Below are 18,353 nucleotides of genomic sequence, written 5' to 3' on the forward strand. Positions count from 1 at the left end.
CCTCAGTATTAACCCTAAGTACCACTTACTATGACCATGAGCAGAATAGCTTTGGGTCTCACTCCTTTGAATATCCAATGTCCAGGTCTTCCTCAGTCTCTGTAATAATGTCTATTCTGCCAACATGACCTGTGATTGCAATAAGATACTTGATCTTCAATTCAAGAGCCTCTTCTAGTTAGAATGGGAAGTGGCTTTCTACCCCATTAGCCTTGTAGATCCATACTGGGAAAGAGGATGGTGGCAGCAGGCGTACATCGGGGCAAGGTACCGACTGGGTTTGAGACAGGTGACTTTCTGATGTGCACCCAGCTCTTCTCCCTCCCTCTAATCCTTGGAAGGTCAGCAAAGCCCAAATAGGAAGCACGTGGTGATTGCCAACTCCCTCTTTTGCGTACTGTCCTGTTTTTCATTCTTGATTTGTGGATGGGAAATTTTGACACCTAATACTTTCCTCTGCCAGGAGCCACTTGTCATATTGGCTTACTCTCTTTGTTTAATGTGACGCTTTCACTTACTCCTTGAAAGCTGGGTTATTTTCAACTTCCCTGGCAACATTTCTTTTTCCAAGAGGGAAATCCAGTGAATCTCTGCTGGGTTGACACTGCAGGCATTGACTTGCAACTCTCAGCAGAGAACTATTGGCTGAGGTGGCCACAGGTGAATTGTAGGTGTGGCAGTGAACAGCCCTTGGTCCCTGGCTGGTGTTGTGAGTACTACTGAGCTCCTCAGGAAGTAGCTGAGATAGGTGGAGGACTTGATAGTTTCCTTGACTGACAGAATTGGCCATTTTGTACCTTTCTTTGCCTTGGTATCCTGATGTTTGGGACTGAGACCAATTCAAAAGTGTGTGTGTGTGTGTCAGTGAAACTGTCAGCAATGAGTCCTTATCAGTTCTGTTTGTTGTTCTTGGCTGGCCCCTCCGATTAGGTTGATGCTAGCCAAGTAAATAATGACTGTGTGTGTGTTTTTTTTTGCTTACATTAACCTTTTTCCTCTTTCGTGGTGTCCACCCATGATGCATGCCATTTCCCAAAATTACAAGCAGAACAGCGCTCTGCCAGACCCCAGATCTAAAGGCCCAGGCTGCTAAAGGATCAAATCTACCTTCAAACTTTTCGTCCCAAGGCGAGTGCCCCAGATTTTTCCAAACAAACATGCCAAATAAATTCCCTCACCCCTGGAATCATTCTGTTAAATCCTCTCTGCCAACTCTCAAAGCCTCTCACATCCTAAGAAATGGTAAGAGTTTGCCCCATGGCCTATTGGGTATGCTATGGCATTTATGGCTAATCTTTTACTTCAGTTCCACTTTCTCATCTGCTCCCTCTATCCCTTGATTCGCTGGGATGCAAAACATACTCTGTATCTGCTGTAAATTCAATGATGGAGCATCTGCATTCCTCTGAGAGAATTTTAAAGGCACTCCGTTCCCCCAGAGGGAAGCAAGTTCTCCTCACCTCAGCCCTGTCTGTTCTCTTTTCAGCCCTATCACCACCGCTAAGTTGCTCGTCAGGCTTAATCCTTGCCTCTCTGAATCACCTGTCCTTTGTTAGAAATCAGGCTTGACACCCTGGTCAAACAATGGCATTCTACAATATCGCTGGACTTTGTAACCAGTCACCAATGGCAATGGCAAATAATCTGGCTCTTTGGGCGTCACCATTTGAGAGATTTATTATCTTTTTAAGAAAGCAGTTTGATAACTTTTATCACAAGGCAGGCATTTCAGTAATTCTGCACTTCCAATGCCAATTTAATATCTCAAAGCCAGGAATGCTCTAGTTTTGTACTATCCATTGACTTTGAATTTGCCTACTTTTTATGAGAGCATTTACCCAATGTCCATGGGTAAACGCAAGTGTCTCTTCCATTCTAGGATCGCACTTGGTAGTTGTGATGAACTCACTTCATTAATGTGGAGCTGCCTAGGGTGTGGTCTGCTCTCAATGAGCCAGGAGAACCAAATTCTCTGTCTCATCACTCAACACTGCAATTAAGGTTAAACATCACCATAGTTTCAGAGGACAACAGGGCTGCCCTCTTATTAGAGAGAGACAATTGTGGTGAGTTTAACCTGAAGGCCACCATGCCTTGGGTGAAGTTGAGAAGGCAGGATTCATGGTAACCTCAGCTGGCTGAGGATTTGAATCTGTGCTGTTGGCATCAGACTGCGTCGCAAACCAGTCATCAAGCCAATTGAGCTATTCACCTCCTTGGTACTGCTCTGAAACCCCCAGAGCCTGTCGCTGATTCCCACACCCACCACAGCAGCTGGTGGAATTTTAAAATAATAAAATCTGGAATTGAAAGCTACCCATGAAATTGTCATTGATTGTCATACGAATCCATCTGATGACTGTTAATAGTAAATTAAGAATGAAATTTGCCGCTGTCATCTGGTTTGGCCTACAAGTGATTCCAGACACCCCCCACAAAAGTGAAATACTGCTGGAAATCTGAAACAAACATAAAATGCTGGAGAAACTTTGCAGGTTTGGCAGCCTCTGTGAAAAGAGAAACTGAATAAACGTAGAGTCTGATATGACTCTTCCGAACAAGAGTTGGAAGATTCCATTTGATTGGAACATAGTGAATAACTCCTACCTTCAAAAAAAGCAGGAGACAGAAACTGCAGGCCTGTTGGTTTAATATCTGTCACAGGGAAAATGTTGGAAGCTATTATTAAAAACATTACATTTCTAAAAACATAGAAACTATTATTAAAAGAGCACTTCAGAGACATTCAAGGTAATAAGGCTATATTGACATGGTTTTGTGAAAGGGAAAGTCATATTTTACCATATATTTTGATTTAGATATGCTTGGATTTCTTGAAGGCATTTGATAAAGTGTCACATCAAATGTCATTGCCGAAACTGAAATCTCATGGTTTAGGGCGTAACACATTGCCATAGATAGGAGCTTGAGTTGCTAACATGAGACAGAGGTATAAGTGAGTCATAGTTTTCTAGTTGGCATGTTTTGGTGTGATACACTGATCATTGCTGGAGCCTCAACATTTTACAATTTATATAAATGACTTGCATGAAACGAGAGAGGAATGGTTGCCAAGTTTGCTGATGACACAAAGATACGTAGAAAAGGAAGTTGTGAACTTGGCAAAAGGACCCTATAAAGGGATGGGTTATGAGGTTATGTGCCATCCGGAGTATAATGTGTGAAAATGAGATATTGGAAAAAAAAGCATTGTATCTAAAGCAGTGAGGTATTGGAAAATGCTAACATGCAAATGCAGCTAGAAATCAGGTCAAGTTGATAAAATGTTTTTGGTTATTGTGAGGGGATTTGAATGTAAAATGGGGAGGTTATACTTCCACTATCTAGGGTATTGGTGAGACTACATCTGGAGCAGTGTACTGTACAGATTATCATCATATTTAAGGAAGAATGTAAATACATTAGAAAGTTTATTCAACCTAACTGGATTAAGTGGGTTGCCTGAGAAGGAAAGGTTGGACAGACTAGGCTTCTATCCACTAGCATTTAAATGAGTGAGAGGCGAGTTAATTGAAATACAGGTCTAGAGGGGCCACGAAAATCGTGGAGAGGATGTTTCCTTTTGTCGGAGAATATCGAACTAGTGATCACCGCTGTAAAAATAAGGTCCACCCATTTAAGATCAAGATGAGAATTGAGTCCTGCATCTTTGGAACTCTTCCTCAAGAGGCAGTGAGAGCAGACGTTGTTTTTAAGATAGAAGTAGATTAAGCAAGGGGGTAAAATATTAGTTAAGAGTCCATGGGTGAACTTTTCAGGTCAGTCTGTCACAGCACCAACTCCAACTCCACTTATTTGTTCCTCATACACTCAGTCAAGTTTTCACCAAATTACCCTTTAACATATGACCATCTGTTTCCAATTTCATTCAGCCTCCGGCATCCCTGCCAGACCCTACTCAATAATAACAGGTTAGCAGGGGTCAGTGACAATATGGAGGAACCAGAATAGCCATTATCCTCTTGAGTAGTGCAGTAGGCTCTAGTAGCTAGGCGGTTTACTTCTGTTCCCAATTAATATTTATGTTCTTTCCCTATCCACCCTTTCCTTAATTCCCAAAGTGACCAAAACTCCGTTGATTTCGATTTTGAATACCAAGCATTCACGTTGCACTGAGGTAGAGAATTCCAAAGAAGAAATTTCTCACACCAAACAATGGACGACACGGTGCCACAGTGACTCTGCCTCACAGAGCCAGAGACCTGGGTTCAATTCCCGCCTCAGGCGACCGTCTGTGTGGAGTTTGCACATTCTCCCAGTGTCCGTGTGGGTTTCCTCCGGGTGCTCCGGTTTCCTCCCACAATCCAAAACAAATGTGCAGGTTAGGTGAATTGGCCATGCTAAATTGCCCGTAGTGTTAGGTGAAGGGGTAAATGTAAGGGAATGGGTCTGGGTGGGTTGCGCTTCGGCAGGTCAGTGTGGACTTGTTGGGCTGAAGGGCCTGTTTCCACATTGTAAGAAATCTAATCTAACCAACCCATTATTTTGTAGGTGTAACTGCTTGCCACCTCACCCAATTCTCCAGCTGAGGAAAACAGCCTCTATAGCATCTGCCCTGCCAAGCTCTCAATTTTTTTAATACATTGCCATGTGTGTTCCTCAACTCCAGAGCGTAGAGCCCTGTTCTACTCTATCTCGCCTCATAGGGCAACCTACTCACCCTGGGAATCAATCTAGTCTAATGCTAGCTCTCAATTTTTATGTAGACCTTTCTACATTTGTTCACCATATGCCCTTGGCTCTGCCTCCGTTGATGATTCATTTGGCAACTGTGGCTGCTTCAATCCCAAACAGCCCCCAATACTCGTAGAGTTTCCTCACTGCTTGTTTGTTTTGGACTGCAAGTTTAGGATAGGATTCTGTGTTGCCTCAGGTTTGTGTCTGTTGAGTAAGAGATGCTTGCAAAAAAAGCCTCTTTGATCAACGATGAAACTAAAATGGCAAATGCATTCTACTTTGTGTTTTTCAAATATTTGAAGGAATAGCTTTTGGATTGGACTGTTCCCTGATTGAAGCGCAAACCCCAGCTTCCTGTCCCTCCCCTGCCACCTGAGAGTGATATTTTTATCTATTTTCCTGGAGTACCAGTTTTGCGTTGTGACCGTTCTCCCTAGGGACAGATGGGCAGCCAAGTATCTGACCAATGGACTTCGTCATCTTCATGCTGCTGCTCCTCAGCCTGGCAGTGAGTGGACTCTCTATCCTCCTCGGCTGGTGGGTCCACTCCAGAACAGATTCCGACAGCGAGAGTGCGGAGTCAGAAAGCGGGACCTCCTCTTCCATCAAGGGGGGAGCAGAGGCTGAGATTGATGGATCATCGTCTAAAGATGGCATAAGGCAGACCAATGTTGGTGGGAAGGCTTGGAGGCCTGTAAACCTAGAGCTTGGAGATGGGAGTTTAGATCGTGGACTTGGGAGCCTGGTGTCAGGAGTTGAAAGTCTGGGGCCAAAAGTTGAAAGTCTGGAGTCTGAGGCTGGGGATTCAGAGTCGGTAAACAGGAGCCCAAAGCCTGGGGCTGGAGATCTGGTGTTATTAGGTAAGGGCTTAGGGTCTGGAGCTGGGAACCTGGATTCAGTGGATGAGGACCTAGATACAGTAGTTAGGAGCCCAAAGCTTGGGGCTGGGGACCAAAATACTCTAGATAGATGTACAGATCTTGGGGTTAGGGTCCCAGAGGCTCTGGGTAAGGACGCTGAGCTTGGGGGTGAGGGCCCAGACTCTCTAGCTAGGAGCTCAGAGCTTTGTGCTCACGGCCTAGCGACTCCAGGTACAGGCTCAAATCTTGGGTCTCCAACCCCAAAGGTTGTGTGTAGGGAGCTGGAGCTAGTGGGTGGGGAGCCAGGAACTGGGAGTCTAGGGACAGGAGTTGACTGTCTGGATCCCAGAGTTGAAAGTGTGGATCCTGGTATTGAGTGCACGGGGTCAGGGATTGGGAGTCAAGATTTTGGAGATGAACAATGTGTTCTGAGAGCTGGGAGGCAAGATACACAAGTCAGAGAGCAGAATGTGAAAGATAGAAGTTGGGTTATGAAGAATGGAAGAAAGGAACCCGGTATTGGGAGTGGGGCTGTGAGGAGTAGCCATGAGAAATCAAATGACAGGAGACGAGATGTGAGGAGTCGAAGAGGAGTGCCAAGGGGCAGGAGACAGATGACCAGGGCAGGGAAAATGAAGACCACTGCTGGAAGTCCAAAATTGAGAAATTGGAAAACAAAACCAATTGATCTGGTAAAGGAGAACGAAGATTGGAATTCTATGTCAGAGAGCAACAGGAAAGATCCAGGTAAACAAAAGCCATGTTAATCCTGATTATGTAAATAGATCTGTGTTTGTAAGGGAGAATAAATGCAAGCACAGTTGGTATGTGAAGATTGTATTTTTAATACATTATTATGTGTGAGCACACCTATCAGGATGTTTTATACAGAATTAGATGTGCAACCACAGACACTTTATTACTGACATGAAGGTGGACAAATTCAAATAAGTGTTTGGATGGCATATGCTAAATCTCCAGCAATAGTCAACACGACAAACATGTTGCTGAATCTTTTCATCTTTGTAGGCGAAAGTGAGGACTGCCGATGCTGAAGATCAGAGTTGTGTGGTGCTGGAAAAACACAGCAGGACAGGCAGCATCAGAGGAGCAGGAGAATCGACGTTTCTGGCAAAAGCCCTTAATCAGGAATTCCTGATGAGAAGCATCGATTCTCCTGCTCCTTAGATGCTGCCTGACCTGCTGTGATTTTCCAGCACCCCACACTCAACTCTTTCCATCTTGTGTACTTCAGGGGAAATGCAGGAGTGTCAAATTTTCAAGCTATCACAACCTTTTATATGACAGGACAAAAGGTGCTGATTTGGCAAATTTGCACAGCTCTGAAGAGCCAAGTTGTTGCCATGTGAAACTAGAGGCTGCCCAAGCTTCTAGAATGTTCAAAGTGCAAGAATTGAACATATTATTATTTCCAGTGCAAGTGTAAATGAACCAGTTTGAACGTGGCTGATCTCAAATCTGTTGTTAGTGTATCCATTAGCGCACAGTAGGCAGCACGTACTGAACAAACTTATCACAGAATCAGGTCTGACAGATGCTTTGGGTTTTGCAAGCATGGACTGGTCTGTAATCTGCCGAGTTACAAGAAAAAGAAGGAACATCTTGTTTGATTTGATCAGCCAATCTGTGGCCTGTTTACATTTAAATGGGTTATGTTCTTACGCAGGGACCTGGCCCCTGCATGAAAAAGGAGCATGTTCAATTCTTGCATTTTTTTTGTTTTTAGTTAGCTGGGACTTTGAGCAGCTGCTAGATTCCTGTTACTGTCTCCATGGCTCAAGTAATCAGTTGACTTTCCAATTGTACAACTTGTTGTGATTCTTTGGAATGTAGCATTCTAGTATTTGTCCTGATGAGTGCAAGATGAGAATCTTCACATTCTGAACTATAGACAATAGGTGCAGGAGTAGGCCATTCAGCCCTTCAAGCCTGCACTGCCATTCAATATGAACATGGCTGATCATCCTTAATCAGTATCCTGTTCCTGCCTTATCTCCATAACCCTTGATTCCACTATCTTTGAGAGCTCTATCCAACTCTTTCTTAAATGAATCCAGAGAGTGGGCCTCCACTGCCCTCTGAGCCAGAGCATTCCACACAGCCACCACTCTCTGGGTGAAGACGTTTCTCCTCATCTCTGTCCTAAATGGTCTACCCCGTATTCTTAAGCTGTGTCCTCTGGTTCGGCACTCACCCATCAGCGGAAACATGTTTCCTGCTGCCAAAGTGTCCAATCCTTTCATAATCTTATGTCTCAATCAGATCCCCTCTCAGTCTTCTAAACTCAAGAGTATACAAGCCCAGTCGCTTCAGTCTTTCAGTGTAAGGTAATCCGCCATTCCAGGAATTGACCTCGTGAACATGCGCTGCACTCCCTCAATAGCCAGAATGTCTTTCCTCAAATTTGGAGACCAGAACTGTACACAGTACTCCAGGTGTGGTCTCACCCAGGGCCCTGTACAGCTGCAGAAGCACCTCTTTGCTTCTATACTCAATTTCTCTTGTTATGAAGGCCAGCATGCTATTAGCCTTCTTCACTATCTGCTGTACCTGCATGCTTGTCTTCATTGACTGGTGTACAAGAACACCCAGATGTCTCTGTACTGCCCCTTTACCTAAATTGATTCCATTGAGGTAGTAATCTACCTTCCTGTTCTTGCCACCAAAGTGGATAATAGAAGTAAGCTGTTCGTAGTTTATTCTAGGTCCTCCTGATATTTTTCTATTTCACCTCTTTCTGCTCCCCTCACTAATCATTTTCGCTTACATGACTGAATGTCAATCTCTTGCTGAACAGATTCCCAGCGACTGACTCCGATGCTAAAGTGTTAAGCCACTAAGTGCAAGTTACTCTTGTTAGTGTCCCAGCGAATGTTTGCACTTGCTTTTGCTGAAGTAGTGTGTTCCATTGACCTTGTTTGAGATGAAGAGTATAAAATGATCACAAGTTAAGATTTGACTGTGCTACTATAAGATATGGAGTGTGTCTGGAGTGTAAGGCACTCGTGATTTTAATAAACATACCATCAAGGGACACATATTTTCTAATGCTACACTTTTTTTTTTATTTGCTCACAGACTAGGCAACATTTATTGCCCATTTCTAATTGTCCAGTCACGAAGGTTGTGGTGGGCTCACTTCTGAAATACTCCTAAAATAAACTGCACTTTTTGACTTTGTTTTTGGTCTTGGTTTTGATGCTGTAAATTTAGGTTTAACTGTACAGTACAAGATTTGCTGTGTCTATTCAGCGAGAGATTAAATAGGAACAAGAAATCTTCACTCAGTCGTAGTCATCTCTCCTTCTGTAAGTCAGCTTCCGTTTTCCAGAATATCCCGATCAGGCAAAAATCTTAAATACTAAGGTTTTAGATTATGACTACCCTTTGTGTAAAAGTCCCCCAGCAATGAATTGATTCTCAAGTAATTTTGCCTCTGCTGCAGTACTTTATCTGTAATGCTTCACTCTCGATGTGTTTTTCTGTCCTGCCCGATTTCCACTTGACTGGTGGCTGTAACTCCAGCAGCCCTCCTAAGTTCAAAAACCATCCTGAGTAAAGCAGCCCAGTTGGTTGGCAGAAGTGGGTACTGCAGATGCTGGAGATTAGAGCCAAGGTGAGAGTGGTGCTGGAAAAGCACAGCAGGTCGGGCAGCATCCGAGGAGCAGGAAAATCGACGTTTTAGGCAAAAGCCCTTCATAAGGAAGTGACAGATTACTTGTTTGACATTCCAACCATATGATGACAAATTCATGCTTTTCTCTTCCAATGGTAGACTGGGGCTGTAACGTGCACTGTCTGCAAGATAAACTAAAGCAACGCACCAAGAGTCCTTTTTAGGGCACTCCATAAAGTCCCAAACCAGTGACTCTTTTATCTAGAAAGACAAGCGCAGATACATGGGAACGCCACTGCTTGCATATTCCCCTCTAGCGCACACACCATCTGACTGTGGAAATATTGACATTCCTTCATGATCAGTGATCTGTCATCTAATCTTTTAAGGAGGAGCTAAGTTTTTGGCAAGAGAATGAACAGCTATTGCAGTGGTTAGACAGGAAAGTGGAGATAAAAGCAGGAATCAGATCAATCATAATATTACTGAAAGGCAATCAGGCTTGAGGGGCTGAAAGCCCTAATACCCCTGCTATTGCACTGCCCTCATCTGTCTTCCACCTTAAAGCACCCTACCCCCCCCCCCCCCCCACCCCCCAACTTCCCTCATTGCATTTTTGACGTTGAATTTTCTTTTACATCACAAGGCTTTATCAACGACGATGACCTGAATGCCATGCTGAAAGGCAGCAACCTACAGAAGATCAAATCCAGCACCTGGATGAAGCCCCGTTTTTACAAGCTGCTCGAGGACTGTCGAACAGTGTGGTACGACTCGCAAAAACTCCTGAAGTCAGCCAGGACCCAAATCTGTGAGTCTAACCTTCAAGCTTTAACATTAAACCTTTTTACTTTTAATTTCTTTTGGCACAGTGGTTAGCACTGCTGCCTCACAGCGCCAGAGACCCGGGTTCAATTCCCACCTCAGGCGACTGACTGTGTGGAGTTTGCACGTTCTCCCCGTGTCTGCGTGGGTTTCTTCCGGGTACTCCGGTTTCCTCCCACAGTCCAAAGATGTGCAGGTCAGGTGAATTGGCCATGCTAAATTGCCCGTAGTGTTAGGTAAGGGGTAAATGTAGGGGTAGGGGTAGGGTATGGGTGGGTTGCGCTTCGGCGGGGCGGTGTGGACTTGTTGGGCCGAAGGGCCTGTTTCCACACTGTAAGTAATCTAATCTAATCTAATCTAATCTAATCTAAAAAAAAGAAGAGTTGATAGCTATTTGACTACAGGTCAGTAAGGGGGAAATCACTTTTTGAAAAACATTTATGTGTAACATTCATAGAGGCATGGAAATCTGGAACAATCTGAATCAGTTCTTCTATAACCTGGTAATTCTGTTCTTGTGCAATCCCGTATTATAAAAACATTTGTGAAATAGTAGCACCATTTAATCTAATGGAGCTGGAATTGTGTCATAACCACTACAAGCTTTAAAACTTTCATACTTTAGAGACAGTATTCCCAATTTGTCAATTGTGTTATGATGCATTTGTGTTAACAAAACACATGCTATAACAGAATGACCTGTATACCTTTTAAAATTAAAAGTCAGATGTTCAGGAGTGAAACATCTTTTTTGTCTTCTGTTCCCAGAGAAGGTTATGAAAATTTGTGTCTGTCTTCCTTCACAAAGCTGTTTAAAGCCAGAGGGGAGGGAACTGGAAGCATCAAAACTCTGCCATCAGTGGATATTTTTAACATATCATTTTGTTTTATAACGGTCACGTGGGATGTTCTAGGATATTTTGTTACCTTTGTATAGGTACACGTTGTTGAAATGGTGGCCATCTCTCTCCCATCAGAGCTTCCTGCACAGGAACTGTACACACACAAGGCCTCTCCATATCCACACCGCTCCAGCCTGGCTCCGATAAAATGGGCTTCTGTGCTTCACCCAGGGCACAGCCAGTGGGGAGCTTCAGAATGTGATGGGGCCAGGATCGTGTGAGCACCCTGCGGTTTGGATGGCTCATTGACCTTTGTGTCACCATTTTGCCCAAAACACTGGAGGGGGGGGGTGATGGAGATGATGATTCTGTGCCTTAGGAATGTGATGATAAGCCCTCACATGGGCAGCAGGAGCGGCAAATGGTGATGAGGCTGAGTAATTAAGTAAACACCAAAAGACAGTTGATTATGACTGGCAATTACAAGGCACTCCTTTTAATATAACAAAGCAGCCTTTGATAAACTTGGGATTTACAACTCTCCTTAAATCACCCTTCAACCCTCTGATCAGATCGTTCAAGAGGATCAGCATTGAGCTGCATCATTGCATAAATCCATTTGAGATTTTGTATATTGTCTCGTGTTTCACAGTTCCTCTCGCCTTTTATTAGGTTTCACGTTTTAAGCCAGCTGGGTGCAGGGGGAGGGGGCTTCCAGAAGTGGGATAGAGAGAGAATACTGGGAAGCTTTCAAAATATATGGATGTGGTGGGCAATCTCCCCCTGAAAAGTTAATCACTGGGGTGACAAATCAGGAAAAGCGTCTCCCCTACATGTTTTTATAAGGTGCTGCTTCTCTTCTGTGGTCACTGTTGTGGACTGAAGCGGGAGGTTGCAGCAGACAATTTACTAGAGGAGAACGGTTGACTGGTAGGTGGGAGAATGGAGTGGCTACAAAATGGGAGAATGCTGAATTATTTGAAATAAGAAACCGAAAGAACTGCAGATGCTGGAAATCAGAGATAAAAATAGAAATTGGTGGAAAAAGCTCAGCAGGTCTGGCAGTAGCTGTGGAGAGAAAGCAAAGTTCATGTTTGGGTCCAGTGACCCTTCCTCAGAACGGATGGCAGCGAGGAAAATATCAGTTTTAATGGAGAAGATACGGTGGGGGGGAGGGGATAAGGAGTAAATGATAGGTGGAAGGTAGAGTCCAAAAAGAGAAAAGGACAGTTGGACAAGTAAGAGTGGACAGTGATCAGGCTAGGAGGATGAAAACCCTTAATGGGGACTGGCAGTGGCTAACAAATGGGTGGTGTGTTATAGCAGACCATGTGATAAGGCCTGGTGTGTAGTAGTTGGGGTTAAGGATATGAGAGTTCAAGTCTGAAAATTGCTGAATTAGAGAATGAGTCCAGAAGACTGTAGAATTTCTAAGTGGAAAATGGGGTGCTATTCTTCCAGCTTGCACTGAGTTTCTCTGGAGCACTGCAGCTGGCCAGGGAACAGAGTGGTGTTGACTTGACAGGCAACTGGAAGTTCTGTCTTTTTTACCAAACCAAACGTAGGTGTTCTGCAAAGCAGTCACCCATTCTGTTTTGTTTCCCCAATGCAGACGAGACCGCATTGTGAGGTATGTTTGGGGCCTTGGATACTGAAGAGAAAGGAAATAAAGGAGTAGGTGTTACACCTTTTAACAGTTGGAGGGGAATGTGCTGTGGGACCAGGGGTCATTTCTCCCCCCTCCCCACCCTCTACCTTCAAGCCAACAGATACTCAACCCTGCACAACTCACTCCTATCTCCTTCCCAAAATCCACAAGCAGCACCACACTGGGCTGGAAATGAAGACCCGCAAATCGTAAAGGTTAGCCTTTGAGAAATAGCGAGAACTTCCCTCAAAGTATTTTAACTCTTGAGACTGGGGCTATTTTCCCTGAAGCAGTGAAAGCAAAAAGGAGGACCCATCTCTTCCCCACAAGTTAACAAAGATCTGACTGCACTAATCCCATTTTCCATAACCCAGGAGGCTATGGCAACACGAGTATATAAAATACTGCGTAAATGGAAAGAGTTCCTGACAACCACCTTTTCCAAGCAGTGAGTTGAAGACTCCCACCACCTTCTGACTGGGGAAGGTTGGGGGAGGGGGGAAGAAAGGACTTCTTAGCGTCTTTCTCTGTAGCTCCTGGTTATTGGCCCCTGTACAAATGGAAGAAGTGTCTCCCTGTCGAGTCCATCTATGCTGCTCAATCTTGTACACCTCTATCAAGTCACCTTCCAGCTTGCTCTGCTCCAATTAACACCAGCGAATTCAATCTTTGCTCATAGTTCAGACCCTCCAAACCAGGCAGCATCCTCCTTATCCTTTTTATAATGTGGTAATCTCAGCATAATCTCCTTGCTGTTTCCTTTATTAGTCGAGACAGTGAATACAAGTAACCATATGCTGCCTTAACCATCTTATTTACCTATTCTGCTACCTTCAGTGAACGGCCTTCTTTCGTGCTACAAATGTGTCTAAAACACTGGCATCTACCTGGCAATGTAGATAACTGTCCATGTATGACTTGTGTGCATCAAACTAAATAATCCAACCTGCCTAATTGCCATCCTATTGATAGACCCGATCATCAACAAAGTGACAATAGGAATATTGATACAATGATCAATCTGTGCTTGGAAAGGAACAATCAGCTTATTGACACTCTGTTCGGGTTCCACCAGTTTCACTCTGTTCCTGACCTCGTTACAACCTTGGTGCAGAGCTGAGTGTGACTTCCTTTGACATCAAGGCAGCATTTTGAGGGAGCTTGGCACCAAGGAGTCCTGACAAAACTGGAGATAGTGGGAATTGGATTTTGTGGGGGGAAAGAGAGGAGGGAGAAGAACTCTGTCTGCTGGTTGGAGTCATATCTGGTGTAGGGGAAATATGGTGGTTGTTAGAGTGCAACCATCTGAACCCCGTGGCATCTCTGTAGGTGTTCCTCCAGGTTGTGTCATAGGTCCAACCCTCGTCAACTGCTTCATCAATGACCTTCCTTCCAATGTGACATCAGAAGTGGGGATGTTTGATTGTATGTTATGCAGTGCTGTTAATGATTCCTCGGAGTCTGAAGCTGCCTAAGGGCAGCAAGATCTGGATAATATTCAGGTGTGGGCTGAAGGTGGCAAGTGAGATTCATGTAACGCAAGTGCTAGGCAACGCCCATCTTAAGAACATAGAATCTAATCATTTGTCTTTTTAATGGTGTTACCATTATTGAATTACCACCATTAATATCCTAGGAGTTTTGATTGACCAGAAATTAAACTGGATGAACCATGCACATCCTGTGGCTAAAGAGTAGATCAGAGACTAGGAATCCTGCAGCAAGAAACTCCCCTCCTGACTTCCTAAAGCCTGTCCACCATCTACAAGAGACAACTCAGAAGTATGATAAAATCTCCCCACTTGCCTGGGTGGATGTAGCTCCCACAACACTCAAGCTTGACTCGAGCATTGTCCCAAGTACTGCAGTGGGTCAAAACGTCAGCTCACCATCGCCTTCTCCAGGACAGCGGGCAATAAATGCTGGACCAGCCAGTGACAGCCACATCTCATTAATAAGGGAGTTGAAACCCTGGTGGGGTGGGTGTAGGTAGGAAAGTGCCCAGCTTTGATGGTAGAGGTGATAGCGTACAACTGAAGACTAATGCTTTGGGAATATGGGTTGAACCCCATCACGTGGGTGAAATTTTGAAGTTAATAAAAAGCCAGCCTATGTAACGATGTTCGTAAAAACTCATCTGGTTCAGTAATGACCTTTTTAGGGAAGGGAATCTGCTGTACTTTCTTAACTGATCTAGGTGTGACTTCAGACTCTAATGTATTCGACTCTTAACTGCTCAAATTTTAAAATAAGAGTACGCCATTCTGCTCCTCGGGTCTGCTCTGCATTCACTGGCTGATCTGTATCCTCTCCTCCACCTTCCTGTCAGTGGCCATCTTCCCCAATGGCCACCCCAACCCCTCCCAATAAACCCTTTACTCCATTATAGATCAAAAATCTACCTAAATCCAGAAAGAGAATTCCAGACTATTGACGCCTGAATGAAAAAATGCTCCTCCATCTCTCTTAAATGGGAGATGTTTGTTTTTAAACTAATGCCTTCTGTATCAAGATTCCTTTTGAGGGATACATCCTCTCGGCATCTACCCTTGAGCTCCCTCAAAGTTTATACTTTTCAAAAAAACAAAAATCGTTTTGGTACAGCCCAACTTGCTAAACCTTTCCTCATACCTCACTGTTGCAGAAATTGACCTGGTGAATCCCCTCTTAACAGTTTCATATGAAATCTGGGTAGACCATTTGGCCTCTCAAGATGATGGCTGATCTATCTCAGGCTTCAACTCCTTCCATGCCAGCTTTACATTGCCCTCAATTCCCTGATATTTCAAAAATTTGTCCTCCACCTCTTTAAATACTTTTTGATCTAGCCTCTCCAATCCTTGGGTAGAGAATTCGAGGCATTCAGTACCTTTTGGGAGGTATTACAATTTACTTTGTATCCCAGTTTTAAATGTGTCCCATTATTTTGTAATTACATCCCCTGGTTTGAGATTTTTCCATTAACAGAAACCTCTTTTCAACATCTATTCTGTCAACGCCTCTGAGTTTTTCTTTATGTTCAGTGAAATCATCCCCAAATTATTCTAAACTCCCCAGAATGTTGCTCAATTAATGGGGAAAAGCTAGCCCAGAGCATTGGGCTGAATGGCCTCGATCTATGCTTGAAGATTCGATCATCTAGCACCCAGAACACAGGGAGAGGCCTTTCGGTCTTAACTTCATAAAAGTCTTAGAAGCCAGTGCCATGTCTTTTTATTGCTAGATGAGATATGGCCGTAATTGGTAAAATCAGCATTTGTTGCTTGTGCTTAATCCTTGACTTAATGGTTTTCTGCCATTGTAGAAAGCAGTTGAGTTGTGAGTCAGTCAGACAACAGATTTCCTTCATTGGTGAACCAGACAAGGTTATTCAACTAACAGTGGCAAAGCTTTATGCCAGATGTATTAAAAGTTCTTCCAGCTGCCTTGGTGGGATTTGGATGTGGGTACCCAGAGGTTAGTTTGGGGCCTCTGGACTGGTCGAGTGATATTACTCCAGCATCTTTGCTTCCTCGTCAGTGTAGTCACTGAAGGAAATACAGCAGTCAATTTATACAAAGCAAGCTCCCAAAAAGCAATTGTAATGATGACCAGCTGAATTGTTTCGTGGTGTGCAGAAAGATAAATGTTGGCCAGGCCCCTCTTCTGGAAGCTTTCACAAAATGCTGAATTCTGCATTGGCACTCACTTGAAAATGCTCTGAGGGATCGACAACAAATCCTGCTATTGGTAGAGTCCCCCTTCCATATCCTGGTCAGGCTGGGGTTCTGGTGTGTAAGGAGGGGAGTAGTGTGGGATTGATGGAGAAATCAGCAAGGGTAATTTCCGTCACGGCAAGGGTCCCCAATATATTTTTATTTCAGGAAAGGAATGTCGTGGCAAATTTGGTGATGGAAGTAACTGTATAAGACCACATATGGAGAGCTGTGTACAGTTTAGCATGTTGTTGTTTTGGAGGTAGTTCAGAAGGAGGATTTCATGAGACAGATTTCAGAAATGAGGAGACTGGGCATAAATTGCTCAAACACTCCAGTTTAAAAGAATAGCGGAGGTTTAATTGAGGTTTTGAAGATGCTAAAGGGCATTTAAGTGGACATTGGACATACATTTGGATAATAATGGAACAGTGTAGGTTAGATGGGCATCAGATTAGATTAGATTATTTACAGTGTGGAAACAGGTCCTTCGGCCCAACAAGTCCACACCGACCCGCCGAAGCGCAACCCACCCAGACCCATTCCCCTACATTTACCCCTTCAACTCACTACGGGCAATTTAGCATAGCCAATTCACTTAACCTGCACATTTTTGGACTGTGGGAGGAAACTGGAGCACCCAGAGGAAACCCACGCAGACACTGGGAGAATGTGAAAACTCCACACGGTCAGTCGCCTGAGGCAGGAATTGAACCCAGCTCTCTGGCGCTGAGGCAGCAGTGCTAATTTGTGCCACCGTGCCGCCCACTAAATTAATTTTGCAGGTCAGTGCAATACAGAGGGCCAAAGGGCCTGTACTTTGCTGTAATGTTCTATGTTAACATCCACTTCTCTACCCTCATCGATTACCTCCTTCAGCTCAAAATTCAATTGGATTGGTAAGACATGAACTGCCCTGCACAAAGCCATGCTGACTCTCCCTAACTAGGCCATGAATTGAATTGAATTTATTGTCCCGTGTACAGAGGCACAGTGAAACGCTTGTTCTTGCGAGCAATACAGGCAGATCACCTAGTTAAGTAGAACAGATAGTAAATAATAGATAAACAGTGGCAAAAACAAAAACACAGGTACAGGCGAATGTTAAGAGTTTGAGAGTCCATTCAGTATTCTAACAGCAGTAGGGTAGAAACTGTTGCGAAACCGGCTGGTGTGTGTGTTCAGGCTTCTGTACCTTCTCCCCGATGGTAGAGGTTGTAGAAAAACATTGCCAGGGTGGGATGGATCTTTGAGGATGCTGGCGGCCTTTCCTTGACAGCGGGCCTGGTAGATGGATTCTATAGATGGGAGGGTGGCCTTTGTGATTGTCCGGGCCGAGTTCACCACTCTCTGTAACCGTCTCCGATCTTGAATGGTACAGTTGCCATACCAGGTGGTGATACATCCAGACAGAATGCTCTCGATGGTGCACCTATAAAAGTTGGCAAGGGTATTTGCCAAATTGCCAAATTTCCTCAGCTGCCTGAGGAAGAAGAGATGTTGTTGGGTCTTTGTAACCAATGCGTCCACATGAAGAGTCCAAGAAAGCTTGTTGTGGATGACCACTCCCAGGAGCTTGACACTCTCCACTCATTCCACCTCTGTGCTGTTAATGTATAGGAGGGCCGACAGTCAATAATGAGTTCCTTGGTTTTGCCGGCATTGAGAGCTAGGTTGTTCTCAGTGCACCATTTTTCCAGGTCTTCCACCTCCCGTCTGTTTCATCGCCATCTGAAATTCGACTGACTATGGTGGTGTCATCAGCAAACCTGTAAACGGCATTAATCTTGGTATTTGGCGATGTAGTCATCGGTATACAGCGAGTATAATGGGCTGAGCACGCACCTCTGGGGGCTCCAGTGTTGATGAAATATTGTCCCCAATCTTCACTGATTGTGGCCTGTGGGTCAGGAAATTGATGATCCAGTTGCAGAGAGTGAGGCTTAATCCGAGATCACTAAGTTTAGTAATCAGTCTCAAGGGGATAATAGTGTTGAAGGCTGAAGTGTAGTCAATGAGTAGGATTCTTACGTAGCTGTTCTTGGTGTCAAGATGTTCTAGGGAGGAGTGAAGGGAAAGTGATATGGCATCTGACATGGATCTGTTGGTCCGATAGGCAAATTGGAGTGGGCCAAGAGCAGTGGGGAG

The 18,353-nt window shown here is 44.3% G+C and overlaps 1 protein-coding gene across 2 annotated transcripts in view; it reads left to right on the forward strand.

The window, feature by feature from the left end:
- Positions 1-18,353, forward strand: part of plcd1a (phospholipase C, delta 1a) — an 84,577-nt gene that overhangs the window by 30,248 nt on the left and 35,976 nt on the right. For both annotated transcript variants that reach the window (XM_043690857.2, XM_043690854.2), the window contains exon 2: positions 9,842-10,006. In XM_043690857.2, coding sequence (XP_043546792.1) covers positions 9,842-10,006 — 165 coding nt within the window. The remainder of the gene's footprint in view (positions 1-9,841; positions 10,007-18,353) is intronic.

The sequence above is a fragment of the Chiloscyllium plagiosum genome, unplaced genomic scaffold (genome assembly GCF_037043375.1).
Source record: "Chiloscyllium plagiosum isolate Xiang-an unplaced genomic scaffold, Cpla_swu_hap1 HiC_scaffold_5, whole genome shotgun sequence".
In the NCBI taxonomy this organism is placed as follows: domain Eukaryota; kingdom Metazoa; phylum Chordata; class Chondrichthyes; order Orectolobiformes; family Hemiscylliidae; genus Chiloscyllium; species Chiloscyllium plagiosum.